Source organism: Rhincodon typus, chromosome 3, assembly GCF_021869965.1.
Source record: "Rhincodon typus isolate 14 chromosome 3, sRhiTyp1.1, whole genome shotgun sequence".
Classification (NCBI taxonomy): domain Eukaryota; kingdom Metazoa; phylum Chordata; class Chondrichthyes; order Orectolobiformes; family Rhincodontidae; genus Rhincodon; species Rhincodon typus.
This window is the reverse complement of record NC_063334.1, coordinates 54,105,094-54,117,482: the sequence shown is the minus strand read 5'-3', so window position 1 is coordinate 54,117,482 and position 12,389 is coordinate 54,105,094. Positions and strand designations below refer to the sequence as shown.

Below are 12,389 nucleotides of genomic sequence, written 5' to 3'. Positions count from 1 at the left end.
TTCTCCCCACTTGGATGAGTCCTATTCCAATTCAGATGTAACCTGGCCAACTTGTACTGTTCCCATCTCTACCAGAAACAGGTTCCAATGCTTCAGGTTGTGGGCATTTTCCCTTCTCACTATCCCTTGAGCCCCATGTTCATCTGCTCTATCCTTCTATACACATACTCACACTTGGGTAGTGCCAAGAGTAATCTGAAAATTATTTCCTTTGAAGTTCTGTTTTCCCAATGTCCGTGTGTAAGACCTAATTTCTTTTTCTCCCTATGTCACTGGTCCCAACATGGACAATGAATTCTGACTGTTCACGCTGTCCCTTCAAAATGCCCACGACATCTTTGAACATGGCACCCATGAGGTAACATACTATCCTGGAGTAATGTCTACAGCTGCAAAAGTGCTTGTCCACTGCCCTCACCAAGGAATTGCCCATGATATTTATTGTTCTTAGGCCCAGCAGCATTACCATTTTCTCTTACCATTTTCAAGGGCAAAAAACAGTTTGCAAATGATAAGCATGTGAGGAATTCTCTCAATACAGTCTTGGTTCCCTTTTTCTGCTTGGTGGTCACTGATTCATTCTCGACCTGAACTTCCTTAAGCTATGGGGTGACCACATTTTGAAATGTATTATCCTTGAACCACAGTTTCATGAATGCGCCCTCGTGCTCCCAAGCTGCTCTGAAACTCCAGAACCCGAAGTTGGTGTATTTCAGCCAGAGGCACCCCTGCACACCATTTCACACACACTCACGGTAGGCAAATTTACAGTTCATTCATAGGGTTCCCATCATTAATAATGACTTAACCTTACATGGGAATGATCATAAACCAGGTGAAAAATTAAGGCGAAATTTTAATTTTTCAATTTGTTTGTTTTATGTTCTATTTGATGCAAATACAGGTGAAAAACTTTGCAAGGATTTATTGCTCACCAGAGTAGCTGCCGATTTATCAGTAGGTCGACCGGCAGCAAATTCGTCAGAAAACCAGTGTGTGATTGGAAGAACAGCGAGCAGCCCCATGCCGTGAGCCAGAACGGTGAGTCTGCAGGCCGGGTAAGGGACTAGGAAACTTTCAGGGAGACTCCGGCCTGGGAGGGAGATGAGAGTCGCACCACAGGGAAAAGGCAATGAGACAGTCGCATGGCAGAGGGGTAACTATGCCACCTGAGTTGGGCAGTGATTGCTTTTTACCAAACTGCATTTATATCTCTTCAAGGAGATACAAACTGTCACTTCCAATTCAACGCACAAAGTTTGCTGGTGGTGTAATAGTACTGGTGATCATTTTCGAAGCTCAAAGCCCCATGGATTATTTTTCTGAAGTTAAAGGGGGCAGAGTCAGTCAGACAGTAAGAAGAGAAACCCCAGGCTGAAAGTCAACTCACTTCTGACCCTCACCTACATGCGAATTCTGCCGTAGCCAGCTCCGAATGCCTTTCACCAAGGTCAGTATTAGTTAAACCATCTCCTTAGCTCGGTCCCTGTCATCATCCCTTCTCTGGTGATCATGAATTGGGGGTGATTCTTTCTCTTTCTCCAGCTGTTTCTTAATCGAAAAAACTTTGTGATTAAGCTTTGCTGTTTGTCCCATTTTAATTGTTAATTTCTATTAATTATTAATTTACAAGATCAATTTATTGCTTTTGAATTCTATTTTTGATGAAATCCATGTTTCCAGTTGTGGCAACCCTTATCTTTATAAAATTTGCTGACTAGACCCGGAGGAAGAGAAACGTTAAAATATTCCCCACACCTTCCCTCCGAATCCCCATTCCCACGCAAAATGATTAGCCAACCTTCCCGTAAACGGCCTGGGTATTTCGAAACCAACAGTTTTCTACCATGGCATGGAGTAAATAATGAGGGATGATTTGGTGGATTTGATGTGGAGATGTTGGAGGCAAAAGAACATTAGAAGGCATTCCGTCGTTGGTTTTGTAGTGTTTGTGTTGATGTTGTAACTTTCCATTAGCGGTTAGATTGCCCGCCGCTGGGAGCCGCCCTCCGGAGGAGGGCAGTCACCATCCTGGACGGGATGTCGGGGAGATGACGGCAGTGAGGGTGGAGCCATGAGGTGGCAGGTGCCTGGGTTCAGCTCCGGTTTCGCAGTCGGTATCCTGCTCTGTTTCTGAACTTTTATGCGTTTTCCGGCCTGAACAGGCCCTCGCCGATTTTCTGTGACGATCGATAGAGCTCGTTGACGGTTCGCTCCGTCGGGTTGTACTTTTTTTTAAAAGACTGCTTTGGCCGAAGAGCGTCCCAATAGTAGTTTGAATCGTCTCCCTTCTCCCCCTTCCCCCGGTGCCGTCAGCCACCGGCCGTTAGCCTGATGCTGGGCCTCGGGAGCGGGCGGCGCGGCGCGCGCTCCCCGCCGTTGCTCTTCCTGCTGCTGGCGCTGGGCGCGTGCCTGGCCTTCCTCGCGCTCAGTTACTGGGTGTCGAGCTCGCGCAGCGCCGAGCTGCAGGCGCGGGTGGTTGCACTCGACGCCAAGGTCCGGCGCGCGGCTGTCGACCTCAGCACCACGGAGCTGCAGAAGCACCAACTCCAGCTGCAGCTGCAGAGCCAGTTAGAGGGTCACAAGGATAAAGTGGGTCAGCTCGAACTTCTGCGCCGCCAACAGGTCCAGGCAGAAGCCAGGATCTGCAACGAGGAAAAGGTAAAGTAACGCTGCTGTGGGTGGGAGGACATGTTGAGGAGAACGGAGTTACAAGACAGTTTTAAAAGTTAATGGGCAGTTTTTTAAAAAAAAAGCTGTGTGGAACGAAGGCGTTGTCTTGGAATACAACGTGAGAATGCTGTGGTTCAGTTGTGCAAAACTTTGGTGAGGCCTACGTCTCGAATTCGTAGAGGTCTCTACAGCGCAGATAAAGGCCTTTCGGCCCATCTAGTCTTCGCCGACCCTCTCGCAGAGCGTCCCACGCAGTTCCAGCTTATTACCGTAACAGCGCCGTGGCTGATCCTTCTGGCCTGCATTACCGTGGACATTACGAGGCAATTTAGTATTTGCCAATCCACCTAACCTGCACATCCTTGGAGTTCTGAATTTAGGGCTTAGCCTGATAAATGACCAGGAACGTTTGTGCACATGCGGCCGTCATTGACCATCTTCAAAAAGACAGTAATTTCTCCTTGAAATTCCGTGGCGTCGCCATTGCTGAATATCCCAATATCAACATCCTTGGGGTTGCCATTGTCTAGAAACAGAACTAAACCAGTGATTATAAATGACCAGCACTTTTAGCCATGGTAGAGGCTGGGAATTCTGGAGCAAGTTACTCACTTCCTCCTGCAAAGCACAAGTCACGGGTAACTCAGTTGTATGGATAACTGCGGCTCCAGTGACGCTCAAGAAGTTTGACACCATCCGGGAAAGAAATAGCCTGCTTGATTGGTAAATCTAATATCTTCACCATTCTCTTCCTCCTTCATTGATAAATTGGCAAATTTGTTTGGAAAATTTCCAAGCTGGCAAATATATGTACCACCTACAAGATGCACTGCGACAACTCACCAAGGTTCCTTCGACAATGGCGTGCAAGCCTGTAACCTTATTACGATGATGACTAACCAAAGTACTCATTGACTGTAAAATGTTTTAGGACATATGGTGGTCATGCATTAAATACAAAATATTTGATAAAACTGGAACACTGGCCTATGTAATGCTATATTATGATTGGAGGAAGTAGTCATCTTAAATAATTGTTCTGCACGATGAAACAATCTTAAAATGGATGTCAGTGTAATTCGTTGTGCACTCGGGATTATTTACCAAATTTTATTCGGTCACGATCATCTCTGTTGGCCATAGTGTTTTCAGTTTTGTAAGCAAAGGCTAGTTGGACACATTTGGCATCCTGTTTGGTGTGAACAGCCAAAGGGATATGTAATTCTGAAGAAGAGTCATTCCCTGTTTCTCTGTCCACAGATTCTGCCAGACCTGCTGAGTTTCTCGAATTCTGTTCGTTGAAGGGATAACTGTCTGATATGATTCTTAAATCTCTGCAATCTAAAACCTACTTTTCTAGCTTCACACTAGCATTGAAATTCATGGGCCACATTACTCACTTGTGTGACAGTCCTTTGGGCTTGATGGCAATGTTCTGTTGGTGATGAAAACAACTTGAGTTGATACTGCATAATAACTGTGAAACAGCTTGTTTCACCTGTTGCTCAATCATTTGAGATACCTCACCCTTGCATTGTAAGTTAGGATTGTCAATCGGGCTCGCTGTGTAGTGCACTTACACGATACTGGAAACTACTCATGAATGCACACTGGCTTCTTTGTTACATCAATAATGAGCATGTACACTCTACCTGTTTCAACTGAATAAAAGTGATGTTCATTTCTCAGGGCAATGCCTTAATCAGGTTCAATCCACCTGCATTAAAATTTGGAGTCATACAGCACGGAGACAGACCCTTCAACACAACTTGTCCAGACTGACCAGGTTTCTTATACTGAACGAGCCCCATTTGCCTGTGTTTGGCCCATATCTGTCGAAATCTTTCCTATCTACATACCTGTCCAAATGCCTTTTAAATGTTGTAATTGTACTTGCTTCTACCACTTACTTTGATCCAAACACACACCACCCTCTGTCTGAAAATGTTGCCCCTTGCATCCCTTTTAAATCTTTCCTCTATTTCCTAAAACCTATGCCCTGTGGTTTTGGATTCCCCTCCCCTGGGGAAAAGACCTTGCTATGAGGTTGTTGACTTGCTTGCCGAGCTGGCTTATTTTTGTTCAGATGTTTTGTCACTGTGCTAGGTGACATCATCAGTGGAGCCTCTGCTGAAGCAATGTTATTCTACTCCGCTTGGAATTCATATTGTCTGGTCTGTTATGGTGAGTAGTGTCATTTCCGGTTTTGGTTTGTATATGGGGTCCAATTCTATGTTTGATGATTGAAGTGTGGGTGGAGAACCATGCCTCTAGGAATTCCCGTGCGTGTTTATGTTTGGCTTGGGCTACTATGGCTACTTTGTCCCAGTTAAATTGATGGCATTCATTGTCCGAATGTACCTATATTAAGGAGAGTTGGTTGTGCTGTTTTGCTGCTAGCTGATGTTCATGTATTCTGATGGCTAGTTTCCTTCCTGTCTGTCTGATGTAACGTTTATGACAGTCGTTGCATGGTATTTTGTAAACCATGTTTGTTCTGCATGTTGTGGAAATGGGGTCTTTAATCCTTCTAAGTGTTTGTTGTAGAATGCTTGTGGGCCACCATGATTCGTAGTGGTCTTTGGAGTCTTGTTGTCAGTTCTGATACGTTCCTGATGTGGGGAAGTGTGGTAAGTGTGTTAGGTCATACTGTGTCCTCCTGTTGTCTGTTTTGTAGGCATCTGTGGATGAAGTTGCGGGGATATTCATTTAAAGCAAGGATCTTGTACAGTTTGTCCTTCCTCTTTCCTGCGTTATTCTGGAGTGTTGCAGTGTGTCCTGCCCTGTTTAAATAGTGTCCTAATGCAGCTTTGTTTGTGGATGTTGAGGATTTGATCTGTGCGGGTTGGACCCCAACATGACTCTTGATACCAGACTCAGTGTTAATACTGCTTCTCTCTACAGATACTGCCAGACTGGCTAAGTTTCTCCAGCATTCTCTGTAATTGTTTTAGTTTCTTTGTTGGTTCTCAATGTCTGTTATATACTGCATTAATTCTTAACTAAATAAGAAAAATTTATATAACATATTTTACTGACTGCAGGATTTCCGAAAACACGCTGCAGTTTGTGTAGTCATTTTGGAAATCTATTTTAATGCAGCTGGATAATATTCTTGGTCATGGTGAGATTTTAGAGTGAAGGGTGTGAATATATCGGATGCACGCATTTTAATTTTTGACCTTGGAATAGTATTTCCATCAATTGTATGCTAGCTAGTGTCTCTGTGTTCACTTGACTTTTGTATTTTCTTTCACATCTACTTGCTGTTTTATTTTAAAAGCTGGAATTTTATAATAGTATTTTTGGTGCAGTGCATAATAGTGGGAAAAGTGGTGTCATATGTCTGCTGCCCTAACTTGGAGACATGGAAGTTATATGAATTCTACTGTAATGTCAAAAACAAATTACAATTTTAGGTGGTATATAATTGAATTGCAAGAAATTTTCATTTATATGACGTCTTTCAACCTTTTGTACCATTCCAAATTGCTGCACAGCTAATTATGTACCTGCAGAGTTCTTCCAACAAACAACCATTCAATATGCGTGTACAGTTGTGTCCAACAACTTGTAAAATTTTTTGGTTGAAGGATAAGCATTATCCAGAACACGGGAACAACCTGCCACTCATCTGAATAGTGCCATGATAACTTTGTCCGCCTGAGCAGGGCATCTCAGTTTAAGGTCTTATCAGAGATGGGCAGCTTTGGTAGTTCAGCGCTATCTAAATACTAAGTACCAGTCTATATTATCTGTTTAAAACTATTGTAATGCAAAATGAGAGTGGACTGATATTTTCTACGGGCCCCAGTTTTTATCATGAGTGTCTTCATTGTGATAAAATTCAGGAAGAACTCGGGAATCCCAACTCCCACACCTGAACCCAGCATTTATGGTTTCCACAAGGCTGGGACTTAGTTTTCACATGCGTAGTATCTGGAGGCAGCTGGCCATTTAAGTGGCTGACTTTACTTGGTGTCTGTAACCCAAAGTGTGGAGATATGATCAAAAAGAAACAGATCTGTTTTCAGGGCATTTCTTTCAGGTTGCCAGGGTATCCTTTTGGAGCGCTGAGATACCTTTGCTGATATGGCCCTGCAGATCTTGGGGGTTGAATCAGGTATGCTTTTGGGGATTGGGGTCAGAGATCCTTTGGAGGGGATCAGATGCCCTTTAGGGCTGTTGATTGTGCAGAAAATTGTGTGTGAAAAGTACACAAAACCCCTGAAACTGTCCAACTTGTTAAGACCTACCAAGAATGTCAATGTGTTTATAAGAGTGAGTGGCTTTCTCTGTACTCAGAGTATGGAAATTTAAGAATATTTTCTGTCCTTTGTGCATTGGTACTCAATGGGTTGATATGGTAGGTGAAGGGACAAATGATTGGTGGATGCAGATGGCAGAGCAATATAAGGGGAATGGGTAGAAGGCATTATGGTGTATAGACTTCCTTGTCAGATGCATGAGGAATGTGTAGGGATGAGGGGTGAGAATGAAGGAATGTTTTATATTTTTTTCCTTTGGAGCAGTAAGGTAACCCTTTTGGATCTGGTCCTGTTTCCTCTTTAGGGCAGAGAAGGGATGGACACCTTTTTGTATCATGAAAGGGCTTGGGAGAAAGAAGGTAAGCAACAAAGGCAGCTGTCTGACTAGTCTCAAACTTAATGACAGAGTCTGGCAACTTATTTGCCCTTGTTGGAGGTGAAGGGAAAAAAGTTTAAGGAGATAGTATACCATAGGGAAGAGAAATTGGCAATATCCTGGAATGCAGAGCAATTTTAGCAGGTTCGAGTAGGATCCAATCCTAACCTTAATGTTCCAGTCAAGTTGAATGCCCATGTTATGGATAAACATTCAGAAGATCAGTAAAATTTCCAGAATACCTTTTTGTTGGCCAGTAAAGGACTAATTCAGATTTCTTGTTGACAACAGAAGCTTACATCGGACACTCTTTGACTGGGAACTTTAAGTCTGTTTCTCTCCAGACTTAATGTCTGACCTCTACTGAATTTTCCAGCTTTTGTTGTTGCTTTTTTAGATCTTCAGCATTCTTAGTATTTTGCTTGTGCATTTGTGTCTGTTGGGGTTGCACTCTCTTCAGCAACCATGGTTCAGTTGATGTACCGTTGCCTGTAAGTCAGAATGTATTGTGGATTCAGTTTCAAATCCAGAGACTTGAATATCATTGTGCTCCTTTGTAATACTGATGGAGTGTTGGTGGTGCTCCCTTTTGGACAGGACACTCAATCGAGGCTGCATCTGCTACTTGAGGTGGTTATACAGGATTCCACAGTACTATTTTGAAGATAAGCAAAGAAACTCTAATATCTCCTAGCTAATATTCATCCTTCAGCAATAAACCAATTATCTGATTGTTTTAACGTCACATTTGCGGAAGATTTCTGTACACAAATTTAGGATTATTGAATAGTGACAGCATAGCAATCACTTTGCTAGCCATGTCCATGATGGTTCTCTACTAGAGCAAACTAGGTCCACTGCCCAGTTTTGTTAATCCAATTTATTTTTTGTATTTGCTTGCACAGCACTCTCAAGCTGTGTATTTCGGATCCTAACCACTGACTCTGTTTATCCTCCTAGCCACCGACTGGTTCTTTAGCATTCACTCTAATGTTCTCTGGTTCTCAACCATTCTCCCAGTGGTAACAGTTTTTCTCTCTTCAGACCCTTGTGATTTTGAACACCTCCGACAAATGTCTCTTCTCCAAGCAGACCAGCTTCCAAGTTCTCCAATCTATCTTGTAAGTTAAGCTCCTCATCCGTAGAACCAGTCTGCATCCTCTATAGAGTCTTTGTTATTTTAAAAATGCGCCTGGAATTGGACATAATACTCCAGTTGAGCTGAACCGTTTTTAAAGGGTTCCTCATAACTTCTTTGCTTTAGCTCTGTGCCTGTCTTTAGAAGGTCAGAAGTCACATGACACCAGGTTAGAGCCCAACAGGTTTATTTGAAATCATAAGCTTGCAGTGTGCTGCTTCTTCGTCAGGTGAAAGTAAATACCAGGAGCCCAGAATATATTTTTAATTGCTTTTACAGTCTTCTGTTATTATCAACAATTTGCCACGTATGCTGTCAGGTCCTTCTGCTTCTGCACCCACTTCAGAATTGCATCTGTTATTTTACCTTGCTGTTTTCTTTCTCATTCCATCAATTTGTTGCACTGTTTCAGAATACTTAATTGGTTGTCTTGTGTTTTGGCATATCCTGAGATTGTGAAAAGCACTTTATGTAACAAAATAGTTTGGTCTTTTTAGGGGATTGTTAAGGGAGGTATTCATAATGTGGTTGCTGACTAGTATGGAGCTACAAAAAAAGGTTTGGAAATGACTTGAGTTTGCAGTTCAGTAGCAAAATCAGTGTTTGTACACGATAAACTGATTAATATTTTCGATATTTTGACAGTTGCTTAGTTTCTCTAGCTCTTGCTCTTGCTATGGCTAGAATTTTGTATTTGGCTAAAGAAAATAAAACTACATATAGTAATATGTCTCTTAGTTGGTGATCTTGTGTATTTGACTTGCTCCAGTGAGAGAATTAGGAAATTGCTGGCTCTGGTTGTGCATTTGCACTGAAGATGATGGCCAGATCACAAGGAATAAAGAAGTTAGTGTGTTTAATACTAGAGAAAGAGAAAGTACCTGTTACCTTTGTGGAGAGTTCTGGTGATTGTTTAAATTACTGTAAACCATTGTTTGTAAGGCCTTTTTTTTTACAACTTGCATTATCATTTTCATTTTTACATTATTTACGTGTTGTTGACATCAGAACTGCGCCTGGCATTGAAGGTTAGCCTAGCCATCACAGATCAGTATACAGTTAATGAACAGAATCTCTAATGATGTGAATCTGGAAATTAAGGCTGAGTGTACTGGAAACCCATCTGAAGATGATTGAAGACCTTCATAGAATCATGGCTGGAGTAGCCATCTCTTTCACAAGATTCAATGTTTTCCTTAAAAGGTAAGAGTGCTTGGGAAGAAAATCATTGGAGTAAAGGAACATTGTGATGGATAAGAGATGTGAAAGTGTATTTCAGCTTCAGGTTATCAAGAGTTTTCTAAAAATAATGCATTTAGTTCCAAGTCTGGAAGAGCTGCAGAAGAAAGAACTTGGATAATGTTTCTGAGCCTTAGAGGAAAAGTGGCAAAGACCTTCTGTAGAGTGTAGAGAAAGGGTCAGGAAGATTACTCCAAGAGGCTGCTTCACAGCCTCTGATTATGGAATGTACAGCACTGAAGGAAGTCATTTGGCTTACCATTTCTTGTCTGACTGTTTTGAAATAGCTATCCATCTACTCCTGCAGCCCCATAATGTTTTCTTTTGAATTTATATGGTATTTAGTAACTTTATTTTGCATGCTATTTGTGTTGAATGCACACTGCTAGACAAGTATTGTATAGTATTTCAACTGATTTCTTGCCTTGAAAAGCCAATATATATTTGAAGGAACCTAATTCCATTGATTCTAGTGGGAACTGATGATTCGCTTAAACTTTTTAATCTAAAGTTAAGAGTTTCCAGAACTGGAACTACACTGTAAATGAGAACTTGCTAAGTAGCATTGCTTCTGACTTTGCCCTTGTGCTAGTAATAATACAGTGTAAAGTAAGATGAATGACTTGCAAGTACAGTTAAAAATGCAGAAATTGTTCTTGCAACCACTCTGTTAGAAATGCAAAACCAAATTACTGAGATGGAAGTGGAAAAATAATTCAATTATTAAAGCTGTGTAGATTTTATACAAACTGATTTAATATGGTGAGTTGCAATTTTATAGTACTCCTAGGAATGTTAGTATTCGTGCTGTCAGTATGCAACTATTGAAAGTTCAGTCAGTATTCATCCATGGCAAACGCTCCTGATTTTCTAGGGTCTCCCAACTTGCTACTCTGTGCGTAGTCAATTTTTGTCAACATATATTGAGTTTGCTCAGTTTTCATGTTTTGTAACATCCATGTGAGATTAGCATAGGTTCACATTTCCAGATGATCCTACTTACTGTAGATATACTGCATTTAGAATCTCATTAACTGGATAGCTATAGAGCTGTAGGATTTGGTTTTGCATTAGATGGGAGGATAACTCCCCTTAAGTAAGTAAATGTGGTAAAGTGAACATTGTAGATTGATTGGAGATCCACACCTGGAACTGAAATTGAGATGTAGCTTTGGGGGAAGCAAATTTTAATTTTGCTGTTACCAATATTGCAGTTTCCAGCACAGTGCTCCGTTTGGAGGTACACAGGAAGACTAAGAAGTGAGATTTTATTTGTCTCAATTCCTAGAATAATAGTTTTGTAATTTGTTTGAATGTTTATGGATAACAAATGAAAAAACAAAATGAATAGATTTGTAAATGCAGATAGTATGTTCGGTTTCCTAACTTTTTTAATCTGAATGTTTGCTTTTCATTTAAAGGAAGCTTTGAATAAGAACATTACCAGCAGCACAAGGATTATACAAACACTGCAAGGTAAAGACATTCTTCATTCATTTTGAGCAGTATAGTATTCAGGATTAGATTGTTCCAATGTCTAAGAGGAGTTAATTAATTGGTGCGTCCAGTAGTAATTGAAGTTGATAAATCATTTGGAAGTGGTAGTTGGAATTTATGCAAAAACAATTGAAGTTTTTTGAGGTGTGCCGAAAGACTCCTTAAATAGCAGTACCAGCTGATGAAATGGACATATGTAAGCACCAGAAAACCCTGCAAGTGGTGCATTTCAGTATTTGTTTTAAATGAGCAGCTTTGATGATAGACAGTGTCATCAACAAAGCTATCAAGCAGCCCTGGGTTAGCAATTACTTGCTGACTGACACTCAGTTTGGGTTCTGCCAGGGTCACAGCTCCTGATCTCATTACAGCTTTAGTTGAACATGGACAAAAGAGATAAGAGTGACTGGTTTTGATATCAAAACCAGATTTGATTGTGCGAAATCAAGGCGTTTAGCAAAACTGAAAGCATTGGGAATAATGGAAAATCTCTCTGCTGGTCGGAATTATGTATCTGGCACAAAGGAAGATGGTTGTGAATGTTGGAGGCCAGTTATTTCAGTTTCAGGATATCTCTGTGAGAGTTAGCAGGGTAGTGTCCTTTGCTTAACCATCTTTAGCTGCTTCCACCTGTGATAAGGTTGGAAATAGGGATGTTCACTGATTGGAGTTGCAAACATTGTGCATTCACAATTCCTGATATACTGAAACAATATAGTGTCCACTGTTAATCATCGTTTATATAAATGATTTGAATGAGAATTTGAGTTATGGTTAGGAAGTTTGTGGATGACACCAAGATTAGTGTATACTGGACAGTGAAGATTTTCTGTGAATGCAGCGAGATCAAGATCAACTCGGTCAGTGTACTGAGGAATGGCAGATGGAGTTTAATTTAGATAAATGCAAGGTGTTGCATTTTGGTGGGACAAACCAGAGCAGGACTTAAACAGTCAATGTTGGGGCCTGGGGAGTGTTATAGAGGGATCTAGGGGCCTTGAAAGTGGAGTCACAGGTAGACAGGATGATGAAGAAGGCTTTCTGCATGCTTGTTTTCATCGGTTAGAGCATTCAATATAGGAGTTGGGATGTCTTGTTGCAGCTGTGCAAGACATTAGTGAGGCCACATTTCGCGTACTGCATGCAGTTCTGGTCATCCTATTATAGAAAGGATATTATTAAACTAGAAAGAGTGTAG

At 41.3% G+C, this 12,389-nt stretch overlaps 1 protein-coding gene across 1 annotated transcript; it reads left to right on the top strand.

Moving 5' to 3' along the window:
• The first annotated feature begins 1,585 nt into the window (after positions 1 to 1,585).
• On the top strand, positions 1,586 to 12,151 carry LOC125488099 (Golgi membrane protein 1-like). The gene is made up of 2 exons (XM_048620948.1): positions 1,586 to 2,661; positions 11,116 to 12,151. Exons 1-2 carry the CDS (start codon positions 2,335 to 2,337, stop codon positions 11,194 to 11,196), a joined length of 408 nt encoding a protein of 135 aa, XP_048476905.1. The 5' UTR covers positions 1,586 to 2,334; the 3' UTR covers positions 11,197 to 12,151.
• Positions 12,152 to 12,389: the final 238 nt, after the last annotated feature.

Coding starts and splice junctions, on each gene's coding strand:
- LOC125488099 (XM_048620948.1), top strand. CDS start 2,335: ATGCTGGGCCTCGGGAGCGGGCGGCGCGGCGCGCGCTCCCCGCCGTTG. Junction 2,662..11,115: donor GGATCTGCAACGAGGAAAAG/GTAAAGTAACGC, acceptor TTTCATTTAAAG/GAAGCTTTGAATAAGAACAT.